Source organism: Megachile rotundata, chromosome 1 (assembly GCF_050947335.1).
Source record: "Megachile rotundata isolate GNS110a chromosome 1, iyMegRotu1, whole genome shotgun sequence".
NCBI lineage: Eukaryota > Metazoa > Arthropoda > Insecta > Hymenoptera > Megachilidae > Megachile > Megachile rotundata.
In genome coordinates, this window is record NC_134983.1 from 14,183,313 (window position 1) to 14,203,008 (window position 19,696).

Consider the following 19,696-nt stretch of genomic DNA (forward strand, 5'->3'; position numbering starts at 1 on the left):
TAATAAATTTTACAGTAAAAAGATTGTATGTAAATAAACAAGATTTAGATCATTTCATAAGCCTCATATAAATAATTACTTTCTTTAACATTATCCATTTCCATCTTCATTCATATAATTAAGAGCAGCTGTCATTCCCTACTTGTTTTCAGTTGATATTAAGATAAAAATAACATATGTATAATATGTACAATCAGAAAGAGTTTGACTATTTCTTATAATCCTTTAGTACTTGGCAGTATTTAGGCACCGCAATTTTTCCAAAAAAAATTGATACTTATACTCTTTATAATTAAATGTTACGTAATATTTATATTATAACATTTCATTACGATTCTTTTATTTCAGTAAAAATGATGTAATCAAAATGAAAATATTTAAAATCATGTTTATATGATAAAAAGCATGTTTCTTGCTCGTATCATAACAAATCTTTTGTTATTTCTTTAACCGTTAATAACATTTTTATTTGAAATTATTTTACTGTTGAAGCGTATTTTGCATATAATACATATTTTCTCCAAAGAAATTTATCAAATGTATATTTTTTTACAGATTGAATTTACAATTTACGTGATTATATACAAAGGCTTTAACTAATACACGTCAAATTTATCGCTCAACATTGACATCATTTTATATAATATTAACACGTTCCGTGCCATGTGTACCATCGGTGGTATACGCTTCATATTTATTTAATGCGCTGAAAACATAAATTTTATGATAAGTATAACTCTGTAAAATATACTTCAACCAAAAAAATGATGCATTATACAAAATTCAGTATAGAACATAAGAAAAAGAAAATTACATATGTATTAATGATGTAATGAAATATTGTGTGATAATATATCAATCTTTAATTAAAATATCAAATGGCCTGAACGACAATCAGGCAAAAACGGCTTTGCACGGAATATGTTAGGTATGAAACCAAACCTAACCCAACCTAACCCAAAGATCCAGACCTAACCTAATCCAACCTAACCGGTTAGGTCTTCAATCTTTATTCAAAATATCAAATGGCCTGAACGACAAGTCAGGCAGAAATGGCTTGGCACGGAACGTATTAAAACACAATTTTGAAATACTTAAGAGATTTAAAAGCAGATATAAATTAACAATATCATGTTTAGATTTAATAGTATTCAAGTACGCTTCAATAATATCTAAGTATGCATGTAAAACAATCATTTATATCCTTGCATCATAAGAGAATTAATATCTGTTATATATTAAGTCATGTTACAAGTATTGCATTAAGTGTTTATAAGTCATTTCGCAATGATAATATTATAATATACATAGAGTCTACAAACACAGATCATATTTTCTAAATAACAATTATATATAAAATATTTTTAACATGTACATATATTGGAGGAAAATTTTCAATATCAATTAAAAATGGTATTTGTGACACGCATTTGGTATTCACCAGCACCAAGCATTATTTGTTACAACCAAATAATCTGTTTTATCCTCCATTATAACATTGACTGTTGAATCTGCATGTTACAAATAGTTTGTTAACATAATACATAAACGAGTTCATTAATTAAAAGTTCTCGTTTTTAATGAAAAATAAAAGATAGTTCAAATGCTTGTATTTAATAACATTTGAACTAATAAAAGTACTATGCACATTAAATTTAAAATAATATATTTTGCAATGTACTGGTAGTACGAGTTTAATTAAAGTGTCAAATCAATTTATGATTGATATTAAAAATCAATTTAAAACATTTTTATAGAGGTTTTTAAATTGATTTTTTTATCATTTAGGTCAACAAAAAAAGGAAAAAATTAAACAAAAAAAAAATGTTGTTAACAACACATATTAGTAATTGTAACTGCATTATGGCACATGAAAGAAAATTACTTTATTTGGGCGTCGAGTTGTTAACTTCGTAATTAACAGAGCATGATGAATTATCTACTATGACTATTTAATATTAATATCACAAATGTTGACATTTAATGTTTTCGAATTAGTTTAAATTTTATATTCAATTCAAGCTGCAGCTAGGTATTTATCCTAGCGCTTCAGCACTTATTAAATTTTCAGTCATCTCCATTGAAGAGAAACTTTGCATCCGACATAGTCAGGAAAATATGTAATAAAAAAATAAGCATAACAACGTATCAAATCACGATGGCTTACAAGATGGAAATTTCTTAACATTAATACAAGAAATTGGTTTACGCCATCTTCGTTTACTTTGATGTGGATTTGGTTTGTTGTGACTATTCCATGTAGCTTTTTGGTCTTCACTGATTCTATCCATTTCTTGAAGCCTTTTTTCTTCTGAATAAAAAGAAGAATTTCATTACTATTTGCTTGTATACCTTTATTACAAGGGTTAATTCATTTTTAGCTTTTTAATATGATCGAAATGTTAACTGTGCTTAATTGTGCGATATACAAAATAAATAATTTTTTACAATAATTGTCATATTACTACATATGATATAAAATATACAACATTGCAAAAGTTAATACATAGGATTAATGTTCATGTTAAAAAGAGCGTTTCTGCTCAAAAATATTGATCTAATATTTAATTTATATACAGTTTTACATATTACAAAATACATATGGGCAAAGCAGGGTATACACTATATAGAGAGTACCCGTTTATGTCAGCTCACAACATCATAGGTAGATATAAACATGTCATTGTTACAGAATGGTGCATGTCTTTGATAAGAATACTAGTAGACGATTTGAAAAAGATTGTTCAGTATTCCGTTTAGAATCTGAAAAGCAAAAGCTATATTTTACTGAAGCGTACGTATTTTTTATTTCAGTATAATTGAAATTTGCACAAATGTATTTCTCCTTTAGTTATATTTCTCTTTTGCAATGAATATTATGAAATTAGTTCTCAAAAAACTTCTTTTAACTGAAGAAAATAAATGAAATAATGCAACATACATTCCAGTTCATAGATACATGCAAGTATTACATTCATTTTGTTAAAACACAATCACAGAATATTTCTACTAAATCTTTATTGCACAAATGCCAATCAGTCGTAAATTAACTTTCGGTTGTCATACTTTTTTTCAGTTGCATGATTGTTACACTGCACTTTTTACACCAAAAATTATAGCAGATGATGTGATTAGATTATACTTAAAAAATATTTGCCACCAAAGTTGATGACTGGATCTACTGAATGTAGCATGATAGCTGAGAGTTAATTTGTATTAAATTTCTATATTTCTTTTTTTATCAGTCTTGCTGTACATGCAGGTTTCAATATATATCTTACCTTTGTTAGTTAAAAATATATTAACTGATATTAAATACTATAATAAATTAAGAGCTTAACTTTAAATACATAAATATAAGAACATGGTGCATGGTGCGAAATTCAAATATATAAAATGCTTACCATTCAACTGATGCTCAGTATAATATGTTGGATTGTCGTCACCTCCATAATGATATTCCATCAGGTACGGTAATACAGTCATACTGTGCCATTTGTGTCCTTTAAGAGGAGGTATAGGCACTTCTTCTTGTGTTCTAGGATGCCTGCATATAGTCCATGGATGCTTTCTAACTTCTTGTAAACTAAATCTTTTATCTGCATCTTTTTGTAACATTCCTTGTATAAGAGATTTTAAAGGTTCTTCTACCTCTTCAGGTATTGTATATTCACCTTTTCCTATATTTTCATATAATTTATAAATATTATCGCCTTGAAAAGGGTACTCACCCGTGGTTATATTGTACCTGTAAAATATTTATAATTTTACTAACACAATTTTTAATAAATCATTTATTTTATAAACAATAAAATCTAAAGAATTTATAGCATATTTTATATATAATACTAAATTATATGAACATACACTTACAATGTAACTCCACTGCTCCATATATCTACTTTAAAACCAGAAAATGTTTCACAGCCATTTGCAATTTCAGGAGGCTGAAATGCTGGTGAACCTTGTCCCATTTTACAGGTATCATCTTCAGAAAACATGTCTAATGCCTAACAAAAATATATAACATAAGATGTATAATTTTAATAGAGTGTACTTTATTAATATTTCATTGTTTTATTATTTGTAAGCATACAATTTGTAGAAACAATATAACATAAAAGCAAAGTAAATGTATACCTCTGCAACTCCAAAATCACTAATCTTCAAAGTGCCATCTAAAGCTAATAACAAATTCCCTGGCTTTATGTCTTTGTGTACTATTCCTTTACTATAAAGGTATTCTAAACCATCCAACAACTGACAGAAATAGTCATGCGCTTGCCAAATTGGAAGCTTCTTAAGAGGCGCGCTCCCTAACATATCCTGAAAAAAATCTAATAAATAGAAATCTAATTGTTGTAAATTCCATGCAGCTTTTCATTATATGTATATGACATTTGCATAAAATAACAGTATTTCTTAAAATAAATAAAGCTGTTATGCCATGTAAAAAGCACATTCAACAAAATTAAGAAAAGGTTCTCATTTTTTCAAATTGTTTGATTATTTTAAATTTTTCAAAATGATTGTTCTTATTCTGATTATTATATAATTTATATAATGGTATGAGCAAGTTTAAAATATTATAACGCATAGCAAACACTATTAACAAATCTTTATGAAAGCATTATAAATTTTTACAAATATCTAATTTTTACATGAATTATATCTAAAATTTCAAATACAATAAAGTATTGATTTATATAAAGATATGTGTGCAACATGTTCTAAAATGAACCATATAAGGCTTTTAAACTTTACCTGTAATCCACATACACAAAATTCCATAACTAGGTACATCTTCTCCTTTTCATCATTATATAAAACATCTACAAGGTTAATTACATTCTTATGTTTTAATATCCTTAATAGTTTTACCTCCCTGTTAATGAATGCGAACAAATAATATTTAGAATTATAGAAAGTAATTATATACATGACTTAAAAAGAAAAAGCATATGTTATTTTAGCATATCAATATACTTCTTTTGTAAGATAATGTTAATTGACCTATGAAAATTAATAAGTTGGTTCGAATGTATCATTAGATTTATAATATTAAATATTTATATTTGCATTATATCTTTTCAGTTTATACGTGAATTTTATATTGAAACATGTGTTTAATTCTGTAGATGTTTACATCAGATTTGTTATTTTAATTTCTTGTGCATTTCTTATTTTTGTTTTACTAGTATAAATGTTAAGTAACAAATAATACAACTGAATGTAGTACTAAATATATCACTTATCTGCTGCAATAATGATATAACTCAAAGAAGTTCAAATATTTAGACACGTCAGAACTTTGTTTAATAATTATACCAAAGTTGCTCATTTTTAAAAACTTATTTTTAAGATATTATTAGTCAAAATAGTAATAACAAAAATTTTTCTTTCTAAAAAAATAATGAATTTTGAGATATATCATTGTTGTAGCAAATGAGCAATGTGATGTTGTACTTGTAAAATTTAATAAATATATACAGAACATCCCATAAATTTCCATATAAAGCTTACCAACTTTTAGGAGAAAATGAGGCAGAAACTTAAACAACTTACAACTGCATTTTTGTGCATTTAAAGTACTGTCTACTTCTTCTATTGCCAATGAGAAAATCTAAAAATATGGTGCCTGAACTGTACAATGAAATGCATATCTGCGTACCCTTGATTTAAAAATACTTTTGGCATTTGGAAGAAATTAAACTATTAGTTAATTAGTTAACAACACAAAATGAAAGTAACATTAATGTAAAAGCAATAAATATACTTTATATTAACAGATAGCTAAAATAATAAAAACTTTTGCTAGTTTTATATTTGGCTAAGGGAAAATGTTGGATCCTTTTCGTTTCATACTTTTATTGTAACCTTTTAACAAAACATTTGTGAACTTTTTGTCATGTAAAATTTTAGTCTTCTTTTTATCTATAGAATATAAAACTTTATATGTAAATCTGAGAAACATTCTGTATACATGTGTCTCTGCGTTGCATATCAATATATTATCAATCTAAATTACTTCCGATGAATTTTATTATAAAAGTGGAAACACCTAAAAGAATATGAAAATTTCTTGATCATACCGTTGAACGTTAAGCTCTCCATTTGGGATTCTACGAAGTTTCTTCTTTTTTAAGATTTTCACGGCTCTTCGACAAAGTGTCTCTGAGTCCAACACTTCTTTCACCTTTCCGTAACTACCTTCACCAAGAACATCACCCATAACATATTTACCAATAAATTTACATTTTTTCTTTTTTTCTTCATATATAATTTGATCTGAATCCACCCTATGGAAGAACATGTTGATTTCATCCAAATCATAGTTTGGATCATCGTTGATCCACGTGACTGGCTCAATATCTCGAAATATTTCATTGTCGATTTCTTCTTCTTCGTCTGGGTCACATATTGTGATCCTATTGTCCATTTTTCACAATGCTAATCAGACTAAAATCACTGAAAACCACACAACTTTAACCTAAAACACGACCGGCACCACCATTGTTGTGAATTGTAGCTGTGTATGCCACCACGGCTTGTGATAACAAAGGACACGATCATCACCCTAGTTCCGGAACACATGTGTACTGACTATACTAGCGCTTAAATTCGAAAATGCGTATTTTGGTTTTCTAACAGAAAATAAAAAATTTAATTAGTTATTTCATATTTACATAAATTATTTTTTGACTTTACAAATATAATATTTCGCTTCCTTGTTTATTTTAGGTTTCCTTTTTATATTTTAATGATTATAATTATTCATTTTATAATGGAAATTAGTTACAGTCATAAAAGAATGTTATTTAATTTTATGAAAAATATATTCGTGTGCAACATATACACATGTAGATGTAAGTGTATAAAATGATTTTTATTGAAAATTGGTCAAAAAAATATAATGTATGGACAATGTAAATAATTATTTCAGCCGAATTTATAATACACATCAGACGCTTTTTATAAAAATGTTTTTGCCACCATACAGAGTAGCTTTTATTCAGATCCAGTTTTATAAGATATAAAAATCAATAAAAATGAGTTGATTAATAGGTATTGCTAAATTACAACGTGAGATATATCTTCTTAAGAAATGTTCTAAACAATATAATACTGACTAAAATAATGGAACACCGTGCGAAGAAAGATATTTAATTTATTGTATGTATCAAAAATTTCATTTACTAATAAATAATAATTCGGAAATTTCATTGTAAAATGAAACCTTACTCAAAACGTTCCCAGTATGTTACACAATTTTGTATCCTATTCCATTCTCCTCGAATTTATACAAATGTATGTAGTAATTATGATATGCTCTTTCTACAATTATGTACAATACATGAAAGTATATATCTTCCAAAACAGATGTTTAAACCAAAAAACATCTAGGTGTCACTTCATGATTTTATACAAAAATCATGGAATGCATTAAAAAATTATACTTTATAATCAAAGGGTCATTTTATATTACATATAATGAGAAAACAGATGTATTTTTATATGACATATTATCAATGGTGGTGACCCGTAGTAATTAATGCAGGTAAAAATGAGCCTGTCACTAAAACTAGTATTTCCTTAACTTTAAGTCCAGAAGACACTGTAATATTTTCAGCAGTGGGTAGATGCGCATAACTGCTGTTATTTCTTGTCATTAATTCTGGTAATACATGTACAGTTGCAACATATAGGAATGTACCTGCACTAAACAACATTGCCAAGCCAGTGGCATTAACATTGCTAAGTGTTTCTTTTCCCTCCTAAAAAAACAATTATTTTATAGTAGTACATAAAATATTTAAAATATTTAAATAATATTCAACTGTTTAAAATTAAAATAATTTACCTTCCCAATACCAAAATATGTTAGAAGAGCAAGACAAGGCGCAGCAAAAGAAAATACTAGAAGATGTCTACCTATTCTTTTTCTATCTACTCCTTCATGAAGTAAAAATGATACAAGACCAAATGCAGCAGGTGCCTATGATAAATTTTTTAACTTATTTAGTACATTCCGCATATTCTGTTTATTATACAATAATTGGTTACCTTATGCAACATTATTGCTAAGAAAACAATCAATTCTACGTCAGCTTGTGACGTTGTTGCAGCAGCTCCTAACGCTACTCCATCTGCTGCTGCATGAACTACAAGACCTATAGTAGCAGTAACACTTTTTTCTCTTCCACCGCTTCTTCTAGCTGAACACTGATCAACCAGAAGCATAAATACAAAACCAAGTATTAAACTAATACCTATTAAGGAGTGAGGATCATCTAAAAACAAAAATCAAGAATAGTAAATTATATTCGAATTAGACTAAGTTCCAAATAAAAACTTTACGTATTTAAATTGATTATGCAAAATAAAAACTTTTTAAGATAAAAATGTTTCTTTTTTATTGTAGTATATCAAATAAATGAAAAATGATTATATTATTAATTATAATAAATTATGATATTACAATTATTACTATAGTTTAGTTGAATTACTTTAATACTAACTATGAAATCCTTGGTCATTGTTGCTTCCTCCAGTAAACAATGCTCTTATACCTTCAGGTATAATAACGGCTAGTGCAGTGCCTACAAGAAGTCCGGCACCGAGTATCGAAACCAGTTGTAATTTATCCTAGAAAGATTAAAGGTTCATGATGTTCATGATCATGGAGTTCTTTGTAGAATCTGTAACCAGTAGTTCAAGTACATGACAATCACAGAAACTGATAGATAAAAAAGGTGTTGTCTTTTCATCTACCACCAAAATCAATGAAAACATTACCTCAGATAAATTTATAACTAATGGTAAGGATCCAGCTATGCAAGAACCAATTAACATTACAAGTGAAAGCATCCACAAAACCGAACTTTCTTCCATTTTTTAAGATGTATTTTTGTTAATAAATATAGGTATTCGCCTCATCGATTTGGTATTTTTATATTAGAATTTGTAATCAACCAATCGACTACTTAGTATTTTCTAAAATAGTTTAGTTCTCTCTAATGCTACAGCTTAGTTAAAAAAACAACTTTTATTCATGCTTAACAATCTGTTTTGTCTACGTAGCAGTTTTCGCGGTGAGTGCTATGATCACGAGAATGCTATAAAAGCGACCCGCTTTTACGACCATAGAAAACATTATTACTGATTTACTTTAAAAAGTTGTTACTTCGTTAAATATATAATTAATATTTAAAATAGTAATTAAAAATTAATTTTTTAACAAGAGTAACATTGTTTATTCAAAGAAAAGCTTCTTATGTACTGTAACATTGAAATGTATTAATGCGATTGAATATGTATGACTGAAAAGATTATGTATATAATCCATCAAATTTTTAATATAAATTTATAAATTCAACTACACATAAATAAAAAGTATGGAGAATATTTATTTATATAAATGGCGTATAAGAATTTATTATAACTATTTTTCATTCTACGGAAGATCAAACTTCAAATTACGCAACTTGACTAACTTCAGTAGTCTCCTCACTATTTAATGTTGTACTATTATTATGCGCTTTTAACTCCGCGCATCATGTACACGGTGGATCAAAATGTATTAATAGGAAAAAAGAAACGCTCATGTAAGTAGCGTACCTAATAAAAAATCACTAAGTATATACGCTTATATATGACTGTCAAAGCAGAAAGCATATATAGTCCACACAGAATATATTTATTTATTAATTTTCTCTAAGAAATATGAGTTTATTAAATAGAATATGCTTGTCGATAGAAGTTTTCGTTCGTTTTGCGCAATTCGGCTTTGATTTGACCATGCACGTTTGGTAACCAAGAGCAACGTGCATGCGTGTTTGCAAGGTTCATGACACTAATCGTATATACCCGGTGATCTTTTATTTTGTATTATCCCTGTATGAGCAGCTTTTCCTCCTTTTTACAAATTTTGGACCATATTGTATATGATCGACCCAGTTGAAAGAGAGTCATAGTCGGGTATCTCTAAGTGGAAACGAGATTACTGAAGTTAGTTGAGTTGCACGAAATGAGCTGTTTACTGCTGAATAGGAAACTAGCGGAGCAACACCATGTGATGGGAAACCTATTGCAATTAGCTCTATTATGTAAATTCGATATAAACTTTTATTAATTAATTAAATAATAGATATGAAATTATTATTCCTACATCTGTACTTGAACCTATCAGGACTGATATGAACAAAATGTGTAAAAACTCGTCTTCCAATGAGTATGATCTTTCATAAAACGAATAGATATATAACAAAGTAAGTACTTGGAACTATATAACTTATTTCTCATTTTTTGTTATCAACACATTTATATGAGATATTATTATGATATTCACATAGTAATTATTAATATTAATATAATATATTTTTTGGTTTTGTTAATTTGAATTATTTCGCTAGATGGCAGATGTGTTTATGACTAGTGGCACCTCTGGTGAAAATATCAGTGTACTAAGCAGTAAGTGATTGGTAACGAGCTGAGTGAGACAAGTGATTGAAAAATGGCATCCGCGACGACGTCGCACAATGAGGTTTCGCAGGAATTTTCTGTCAATAAACTTATTCGTGTCGGTTATTACGAATTGGAAAAAACTATTGGCAAGGGAAATTTTGCTGTTGTCAAAATGGCTACCCATGTTGTAACTAAATCCAAGGTAAGTTTATTGTTAAGATCTTTTTCTTGCAAACACGGAATCCGTCATTTTGTCGTTATATTTTTGAATAACGACGTGAAAATATAAATTTCATCGTCTTTAGTGCTTTTTAAAAGGTTCCTACGTAACGACAATGTACTACAACATGGAAAGAATTAATTATAAATAATAGTTTACGAACCGATATTACTAACAAACACTACTAAATCGATTGAAATATGTTTCTTCGATGTTTTTCAAATCATTACCACTAATTATGTATCGAGTATCAATATAAAATTGAAGTACAAGTATCATACGTACGTGTACATGGAAATTTTTCATTGCAGTAGTTTTTTTAGTTTACATTAATTTTATTCAATTTTTTCTCTTAGCGTATTTTTTTCGTTTTTGTATAAAAATGTATAAGTATCATAGTACTATGATATTCCTTAATATTATAACTTAAACAGTTTTTATGATAATAGTAATACGAACAAATTTATGTACACTTTTGTTGTTTTATTATAAGGGAATATCTGTAAATAATAGAATGTAAATCTGTTATTATTAATTTCTTTAGTTTTCAGTTGTTGTTATAAATTTTATTGTAGTGTATACGTATGTAAAAGTTTTAAATGTGTATATAACTATATCTTTAACATTTTTGATTTATAAATATTGATTTGATTTATTGATATTAATGTTTAATTTTTAATTGTATATAGTCTAATGTATTTATTCTGTGATATACATTTCTTAAATGATACATGTTGATACATACATATAAACTTTAATAAATATTTTTTGTAGGTTGCTATTAAAATTATAGATAAGACGAAGTTAAATGAAGAAACTTTGGCTAAAATTTTTCGCGAAGTACATATAATGAAACGATTAAGACATCCACATATTATAAGATTATATCAAGTTATGGAAACAGAAAAGATGATATATTTGGTTACTGAATATGCTCCTGGAGGGGAGATATTTGATCATCTTGTAAGAAATGGAAGAATGCCAGAACCAGAGGCAAGACGAATTTTTCGTCAGATTGTTCTTGCTGTTCGTTATCTTCATCAACAAAGGGTTGTTCATAGAGATCTTAAGGTTTAAATATATATTTCTTTTTTTAATTTATTGGAAAGCTTATAAAGAATTTAATACAATTATATGTATTATTATTTTAGGCTGAGAATTTACTACTTGATGCAGACAATAATATAAAACTTGCAGATTTTGGGTTTAGTAATGAATATACTCCAGGTGTTCCACTTAGCACTTGGTGTGGTTCACCACCATATGCTGCTCCAGAAATTTTTGAAGGAAAGCATTATGATGGTCCACGGGCTGATGTGTGGGTATGTTGTTTTAAAATATATTTTTTTTTATGTTACTGCTTAAAATTTTTATATAATAAAATAATAATCTTAATTAATTGATTTTAGAGTCTTGGTGTTGTCCTGTATGTATTGGTTTGTGGTGCATTGCCCTTTGATGGTCCCACAATGCAGGTACTACGCTCTGTAGTAATCTCAGGGAAATTCAGAATACCATTTTTTATGTCTGCAGGTAAAATATATTTTAACAGAATCATATTAAATAATGAATATTTTCTATGTTTCTAATTTATTTTGTCATGTTTTTACAGAATGTGAAAAGCTAATTAGACATATGTTGGTAGTAGAACCAGAACGGCGTTTAAGTATTTTACAAATTTTAGCACATTCTTGGATGGGTGGAGATGGTACAACAGAACCTGAACCAGGAGGGTACATACAAGCAATAACGCCTATTATATTTATAAAACAATTAATAATACCATGTTGTGGTATTGTTTAATTATATATTTTGTAGGTGTAGCCCTGAAAATGTGCCACCACAATTAAATCAGATAGTAATAGACAATATGTTGAAATTACCTGGGCTTACAGCAGAAACATTATTAAGTGCAGTCCAAGGAAATGCTTTTGATCATGTATCAGCAATATATAATCTTCTCGTTGATCGATTAGAATCAACAATGTCTAGTTTACCCAGTATACAAAGTATAACTGGAGATTATGCTCATGATGGAGCACACCAATTAGAAAAAGTAAATATCCGGTTACATTTAGTTTTATATAAAATTGCATTTTAAAACTTATTTATTTTTTTCTCTTTTATTAAGTTCGGCGATACAGAAGCAGAAACAGAAGAAAGAAGTGGAATGCAGCTTTCACCTGGCACACCTTATCACACAACAAGAAGACATACAGTTGGACCTGGTGATACAGCGCATCAGCCATCAACACAATATCCATATAACTATAATCATACATCAGGCGATCCGGCATTACGACTCCTTCCTATACTACAGTGTAATAACACTGATCCTCAGGTGTTACCTCATACAAATCTGCCACTAAATCTTCCTTTAGTTCAACATCAACCTCCTCAAAACTTTCAAATCAAAGATCAACATTTATTGAAACCACCCCCTGTGATGGGAGCAAGTAAGTGAAATAATATTTTTTCTGCATCTGGGATAATTCATTTTCTTTATTTGTAATAAATATTGGATTCATTTTAGCGGGAGGTTTCGGAAGAAGAGCTTCAGATGGTGGAGCTAATCTTCATGTCTTCTACCAGCAACATGGCAGTAATTCTAGTGGTGAAGATGGAGGATGGAGTCAACCTGGGAGTAGAGAACATTTACAACCTGTAAGAAAAATGATTAAAAATCATTACAATTTAATATTAAATGTTATTATTGTATAAAATTTTATAGATACAAAGTGGAAGTCCAACGCTTGTACCGTGTACTCAGTCGTTAAATGTGGGAGTTAATACTGGAAATGGAGATGCGAATGGCAATAACAGTGGAAGTGGTAGTGGTGGTAGTGATAGAAGAAGACGAAGTGGTCTTACTGCCGTCATGCAAAGACCAGGTACTGTGGATTATACCTTTCAGGTATTCGTGTGCACATTACCAATGCACTTTATTATAACATATTTCACATCACTTCAGTGAGATTCGATTATTATGATTTGCTATATAATTTAATATAAAAGCTTGGTATATTACTTCGGTTTTAAAGCTGTAAGTATGATCATTATGCTTTGTTCATATTTTTTTTGCTGTTGCAGTATTTGCACATTGATATTTTTTCCTTTGATAGTGCATGATAAGTGTTTCCGTTTAAAAAAGAATTATTCTTGTTGTCAGTTATATATCCATATAAATATATTTATATTTACAATACGATTTACTATATATTAAATGTAAATATGTTATACTTTAAATAATTTTATTTTAATTGTTTTATTTATTGATGCAGTATACATATGCACTATACTTTCCACAATTTTTAAAATGTTTAATTTTTTGACCTTAATTATAGTGTTTCATTTTATATTATTTTTGATTTTGCATGGTTTTTTTGTGTCCACTGCACTGCCGTGCCTCGTTGGTTGGTAATATGCATGTAGTTATAAACCCGGAAATGGTAATGGAGGTGGAAGCTAGGATGAATAGAGCTTACCTTCCATCACGGCTCTTACCAACTCACCTTAGAGGATCAACACTTCCACATCATAGGAAGACTTCCTTGTATCATACTAGCACTGGTAATTTTTGTGTGGTATTTTGCATTTTGTATAAATAGAAGTAATTGTTCTAAATATTATTTATTCACTACATATTTATGTATAGTACTTATATATGGACTGTATAGAAGTTTGATTCGTACAATTTCAGTAATTGAATAATTTATTAAGTAATTTATATTTCATTGTTTACAGTAGGTAATAGAGATTCATACAAAGAACCAAGTACTCACGTTTCTACAGAACGATACTCGCCTGTTCGGAGAGCGTCAGAAGGTTCCGGTCCACCTGGCCCTGGAATTCAAGCACTTCAACAAGAGTATCAACAGCTGCAGAGGTTAGCATCACCATCACATAGTCCTGCAAGTATTCCTGGATCTCCTGTACATGAAAGAGGGGTGGCTGCAATCACACAAGGTATTTCTTATTATAATAAACTTTGAAATTTTTATTTATTACTGTAAAAGTTGAAAAATAATGTTATAAAATTATATTTCATTTGTTAAAATATTCATATTGATAGGGTTAAGTGGATTGACCACAGCAGTCCAGGGCAGTATAGTTCATGGTACTCCAACGCAACCACCAGCAACACCATTAGATTTGAGTCCATTGAGACATCATAGATCACCAGCTACTACGCCAGTCAGTTATTCACCTAGTAATAGTCCAGCTTTAGATATGATTCAAGAAGAGCATCCTGTAGAAATATCAAGAGTAAGTAATAATCTATTCCTTATATTTCTGTTGTTCCAGCTTTTAATAGATAAATACCACGCTTTCTTGTTATAGGTACCGCCTCAAATATCTGTAACAGATCTTGGAGGACAAGTGACACTTATCAGTTGTTCACCATCGCCATCACCATCCCCTGATTCGCTGGAGGATACGTTACCTCATTATAGTCCACTTCCCAGTTTTATGATCTCCGAGCCGTGTGATACGACGAGACCGAGCATCACACGTGGTATTGGTAGGCCATTAAATACATCAATACCTACGGAAGTTGAAGTTACTTTATCAGATGAATCGAGTAGGTTGAATTCTGAAGCTATATTAGGCCGTGTGAAACAAATAATAGATGCAAGAGCCCCTCCAAAAGGATTTATCTTCTCTAGAGAAGAAGTGAAGGGTAGTGGGCTTAGTTTAGAATACCCAGGTGGTGTTCAAATTGAACTTAGAGTATGTGAATCTGAGGAGAAAGAAGTAAAAGGCATTAAAATGCGAAGAATTAGTGGGGACCAATTACAGTACAGTCAACTTTGTCAACAGCTGATCTCGTGCATTACCGTTTGACGACAACCAGCATATAATATAATGTTTTTCTTATACGTTACGTTACATTCCTGGTGCCACACACCACTCATTACAGTATTGCACATGCATGCTGCATATGTACGAGAAAGTACTTGAAGCATACCATTCTTTATATTAATACATTCATATACATGTATAAAATTCAGTGTGCTTCACTTTTGAATGTTTCTTTTTTTTTTCATTTTTTTTTTTTTCATTTGATTTATAGATTAAAAAGAAAAGAATTCACGTTAACTTATGCATAATATGAAGTTAGAAAAGAAAAGTTACGATAATCTTTTAAAGTCTTGGTATTAAGACTTTAAAAGATATATACAAATATACATATATACTTTTATGTAAGCAGGACGTACGGTTTTGCTGTTTTTAAACGATTTAAGTATTAACAAAACAAGACGATTTTCATAAAAGTTTAATTGTTAATGTACATCACATACCATTCCTTTTTGTAGAATGTTTGTCTTCGTGTTAGAAGTTCGTAGATAGTAAATTCATATTCTACTGTTTTTAATAATCAGCAGGTGCCCTTTCGTTTAGTTTAGGCAAAAAGGAAAACGTCTTTTGTACCGGATTAGATGGCAAAATGTAAACGGTGATCCGTGTCTTTCTAAAATAACGGAAATATTTTATATCGATTTTACAACGTTTATTTTATTGTCAAACGGTTTTAATTCCTTGACACATATTCCATGTCTGTAAATATTCGTTTTATAATGATCGCAACCTTTTTCTTTTATGTTATTGGAACTGGAAAGAATTGCCTTCTTGTTTCTGGTACAAATATCATTTTGTTGGATAATAGGTAGAAGTATATATATGTAATCTTTTATATAGTGCAAATACTTTATTGTGGTTTGTAGTTAAAAAAACTACATAGACTGAGTTATGATTGTATATCTTTCTTTTTTAAAATCGGACATTGCGTTTACTGCAATTCATAAGCGAATGATATTTGCTTAATATCATAATCAACGATTTTATTAATTTTTAAAACTAAAAGGAAAAAATCGATGTAGGAGAAGTATACTTTCCGCTTGTTGTGCTTGTAAAGCATTTTAAATCATTTAAAAAGGAAAGTATGCAACCTAGCTCTCCTTGTGTAACCAAAGAGTTGAGTTGCTTTTATACTGTTAAATACGAAAGGTATTTTTTATTGTCCGTATTCTAAAAAATAATATGTGAACATCCATAGTAAATGACTAGTTATCATAAAATGAAACTGTAATTAGGTTGAATCATATTATTATTAATTATATATTACAATGATTAGGTAAAAGACATTATATTAGTGTCGGCGTATGAAAAGAGCTAGAAGTTTTAACTGATTTAACATCAAATATTTTTCGAAATTTATTTGTTTATGAATTAAGCAAAAAAATATACAAAGAAATATTTCTTGTTTATAGTACAAGTTGCAATGATTGTTTTACAGAATACAACTTGTATATTTTATTTTATCTGTCTTATTTTGTTACTATATGTATTTGATTTTCTTTTTTCGAAGAAAATACATATTTTAGTGATTGATGTTTTTACTCTCGTATTAGATTTAATAATCTAATGTTTAAACATAGCATTCTTAAATTAATGTTATTTTCTGATATGTATAAATATAAAAGAGCAAACAAATACAAGTTGTATTCTGCGAATAATATTCAGCAGCATGGTAGTTCTTGTACTAATATACATTTTCTTTTTGAGTATTCCAATTTAGATCATGGGTTAATTTAAGTTTTTTGGAAGTAACAATACTTCTATATTTATGTAAATAACGAAATTTAGTGTAAATACATGATATATACTGTTTAGAAATTTCTAAATTACACAGATATATATATATATATATGTACATGTATATATATTATATATGTATATATATATTATACAGGCTATTCTATTTGAGCTAACTATTTTTAATACTCTAGTTCACTGAATCTTTGTTAAAACAAATGTTTTCACAACATATTTTATTATCAAATTTCCTATGGGAATATGTACATATAAACTATATATTTAATGAGAATCACAGTTCAGTTTAAAAAATGAAAAAAGAATTAACAAAAAACCAAAATGATATTTGCATCATTTAAATCAAACTATGAATTTCCGTGCTTTCTAATTATATGAACTAATTAATTTCATTAGTTAGCCAAGTGAGAGTAGCCTTTTAAAACTATACAATGCCCAATTTCCACCAAACAATTAATTGTTTATTAATTAATTTATTATTTTGAAGCTTTCTTCTATAATGAATATACCACTAAATATTGTAATATACTTTAATAATTTCTTAAAAAATTATTTATTGTGTAATACATACTGTAATGTATTCTGTTATAGATCATTATAAAAAAATATTGCTTTTGAACGTTTGGCAAATAATATTTTGATTAATCTTTAGAAACATTTTATGCATTACAGTACTAGTTTGGGTCTTCCTTATAAATTGTAATTTATTTTACAGTTCTGAAATATGTAATCTGATATTTATGTATAAATCTAATCACAAAATATGCTTATTATGCAAGTTATAAAGCCCTATTGACATGAAAGCTGTTACAAAATTATATTTGAAATTTTTTAATTATATTAAATGTTATCAATAATATTATTTCATTTTCTTTTAAAAAGTGAAATGTATATAACAGAAGTACTAAATGATTTGACATTTAATTATTGAGCATACGCTTATTTTAATAATATTTTTGTGACATGTTTGAGTATGCCCTTAAAACAATTATGTATTGATGGAAAATGGGTTAAATACTACTATCAACTACGCACAACAGTGCATACCAATGGAAAGTTTAGATCGACATAATTCAAATTATTGTAAATAACACTATACATAATTATTCATTTAGGATACATACAGTGTGTATGTATGCAGAAACAAAACTATGTACATTGTAAACATTTACTATATGGATAGGATACAGATAGTATTTTCTGCTGTCAATTCTTCAACTAAGACTGTGATTTCTAAATATACTAATGGCTAGGTAGATACAATACATATTGATTGAATATGATAAAATAAAAAAATATTCAAGATATCTGCATTTTTAATGTGACCATTCTTCCTGTATTAGGCTAAAGACTTAAGTATAAATATTTATTATTCATTGTAAATTTTTGTATAATTTTATACTTTAGTTCAGCCTGATATGAGGTATGACATTGTTGGATTATATAAATACATTATAAATTAATCTTCTATAGTATTATTTCATTAGAATAATACATAAAAGGTAAAGTGTTTAAAATTTTTATTATAAAAAATAAATATGAAACATTAATAATTTTTATAATAGTCAAGAATAAATATTATGAGTTCTTATTAGATAAGATTGATAATAAAAATTATAGGAAAACTGTTGTATCTTCTGCTCAATGAGAGATCATATCTAATCATAATCTCTCTCGCGCATCTCGGCTAACTTCAGTAGGATCACTTCCTAAAGTGAGCAAAAGTATGTGAACATAGGAAAGAACTGATGGTATAAGAAATATACAAAACAAAAGCCCACTGGGCAGTGTTTGACAGTCCCAGCGCATGCGCAGTAAGCTATCCGTAGAAGTCCTCAGTAGCGTATACACTTTGATGAAATATAAGGTATCATTAGGCCCTAGTGAGGAAAAAAAAAATCTTAAGAAAATTGCAGGAAAGAGAATAAATGGGTTAAATAATACAACAGATTATATATAATAAAAGTAATATTAAATTTATTTATGATTATTATTATTTTTTACGTCTGCAGCCGATTTGTTATATGAATACCAATATTTGTTGCAAGAGCAAAGGAAAAAGATACCGCTCGATTTTTATCGGATCTATGCATGTTAACAAAATAAAATCCATGTATTTCTTTGTTATTGTTTCTCTGATATTATAATTTTCACACGTATAAAATATAGTTATTCAAAGAGGTCTTTCCAAGTCGTTTTCCATAAATAATAAATTCATTTAATGTTTTAAAAGTTATTGTGCTTTTGTGTTATTTTAAATATAATAGTCTCCCATATTCCATCATACTATTCCCATTATATTATATTATATAATTCACGACATTGTATATATAGTTGTATAGTTTTATACAGTCATATATATAACTACTTATATTACTACACATATTACTACGCATA

The 19,696-nt window shown here is 28.3% G+C and overlaps 3 protein-coding genes across 11 annotated transcripts; 1 reads left to right on the top strand and 2 right to left on the bottom strand.

The window, feature by feature from the left end:
* Nucleotides 1–1,931: 1,931 nt before the first annotated feature.
* Lkb1 (Lkb1/serine/threonine kinase 11) lies at nucleotides 1,932–6,679 on the bottom strand. 4 transcript variants are annotated; one of them, XM_076536875.1, is made up of 6 exons: nucleotides 6,256–6,677; nucleotides 4,765–4,832; nucleotides 4,141–4,326; nucleotides 3,874–4,010; nucleotides 3,405–3,748; nucleotides 1,932–2,311 (listed from the first exon to the last, which is right to left on the bottom strand). In XM_076536875.1, exons 1-6 carry the CDS (start codon nucleotides 6,437–6,439, stop codon nucleotides 2,154–2,156), a joined length of 1,077 nt encoding a protein of 358 aa, XP_076392990.1. In that variant the 5' UTR covers nucleotides 6,440–6,677; the 3' UTR covers nucleotides 1,932–2,153. The 4 variants fall into 4 exon arrangements, with proteins under 4 accessions (XP_076392990.1, XP_003708052.1, XP_012151883.1 ...); XM_003708004.3 differs by having other exon boundaries at nucleotides 4,765–4,885; nucleotides 6,093–6,675; XM_012296493.2 differs by lacking the exon at nucleotides 1,932–2,311 and adding an exon at nucleotides 2,638–2,777 and having other exon boundaries at nucleotides 4,765–4,885; nucleotides 6,093–6,679.
* A 188-nt stretch (nucleotides 6,680–6,867) lies between these two features.
* Nucleotides 6,868–9,507, bottom strand: Zip102B (Zinc/iron regulated transporter-related protein 102B). Of its 2 annotated transcripts, none has more exons than XM_003708003.3 (5): nucleotides 8,797–9,507; nucleotides 8,520–8,646; nucleotides 8,065–8,291; nucleotides 7,862–7,996; nucleotides 6,868–7,775 (listed from the first exon to the last, which is right to left on the bottom strand). In XM_003708003.3, exons 1-5 carry the CDS (start codon nucleotides 8,890–8,892, stop codon nucleotides 7,527–7,529), a joined length of 834 nt encoding a protein of 277 aa, XP_003708051.1. In that variant the 5' UTR covers nucleotides 8,893–9,507; the 3' UTR covers nucleotides 6,868–7,526. The 2 variants fall into 2 exon arrangements, with proteins under 2 accessions (XP_003708051.1, XP_076393009.1); XM_076536894.1 differs by having other exon boundaries at nucleotides 8,520–8,699; nucleotides 8,797–9,503.
* Nucleotides 9,508–10,412: 905 nt separating this feature from the next.
* On the top strand, nucleotides 10,413–18,604 carry LOC100877637 (serine/threonine-protein kinase SIK3). 5 transcript variants are annotated; one of them, XM_076536822.1, is made up of 13 exons: nucleotides 10,413–10,666; nucleotides 11,459–11,755; nucleotides 11,836–12,006; nucleotides 12,094–12,217; nucleotides 12,297–12,417; nucleotides 12,503–12,740; nucleotides 12,816–13,140; nucleotides 13,218–13,348; nucleotides 13,416–13,575; nucleotides 14,117–14,254; nucleotides 14,432–14,650; nucleotides 14,757–14,950; nucleotides 15,026–18,604. In XM_076536822.1, the coding sequence occupies exons 1-13, from the start codon at nucleotides 10,514–10,516 to the stop codon at nucleotides 15,527–15,529; spliced, it is 2,775 nt and encodes a 924-aa protein (XP_076392937.1). In that variant the 5' UTR covers nucleotides 10,413–10,513; the 3' UTR covers nucleotides 15,530–18,604. The 5 variants fall into 5 exon arrangements, with proteins under 5 accessions (XP_076392937.1, XP_012151879.1, XP_012151880.1 ...); XM_012296489.2 differs by having other exon boundaries at nucleotides 14,477–14,650; XM_003708002.3 differs by having other exon boundaries at nucleotides 10,415–10,666; nucleotides 14,429–14,650.
* Nucleotides 18,605–19,696: the final 1,092 nt, after the last annotated feature.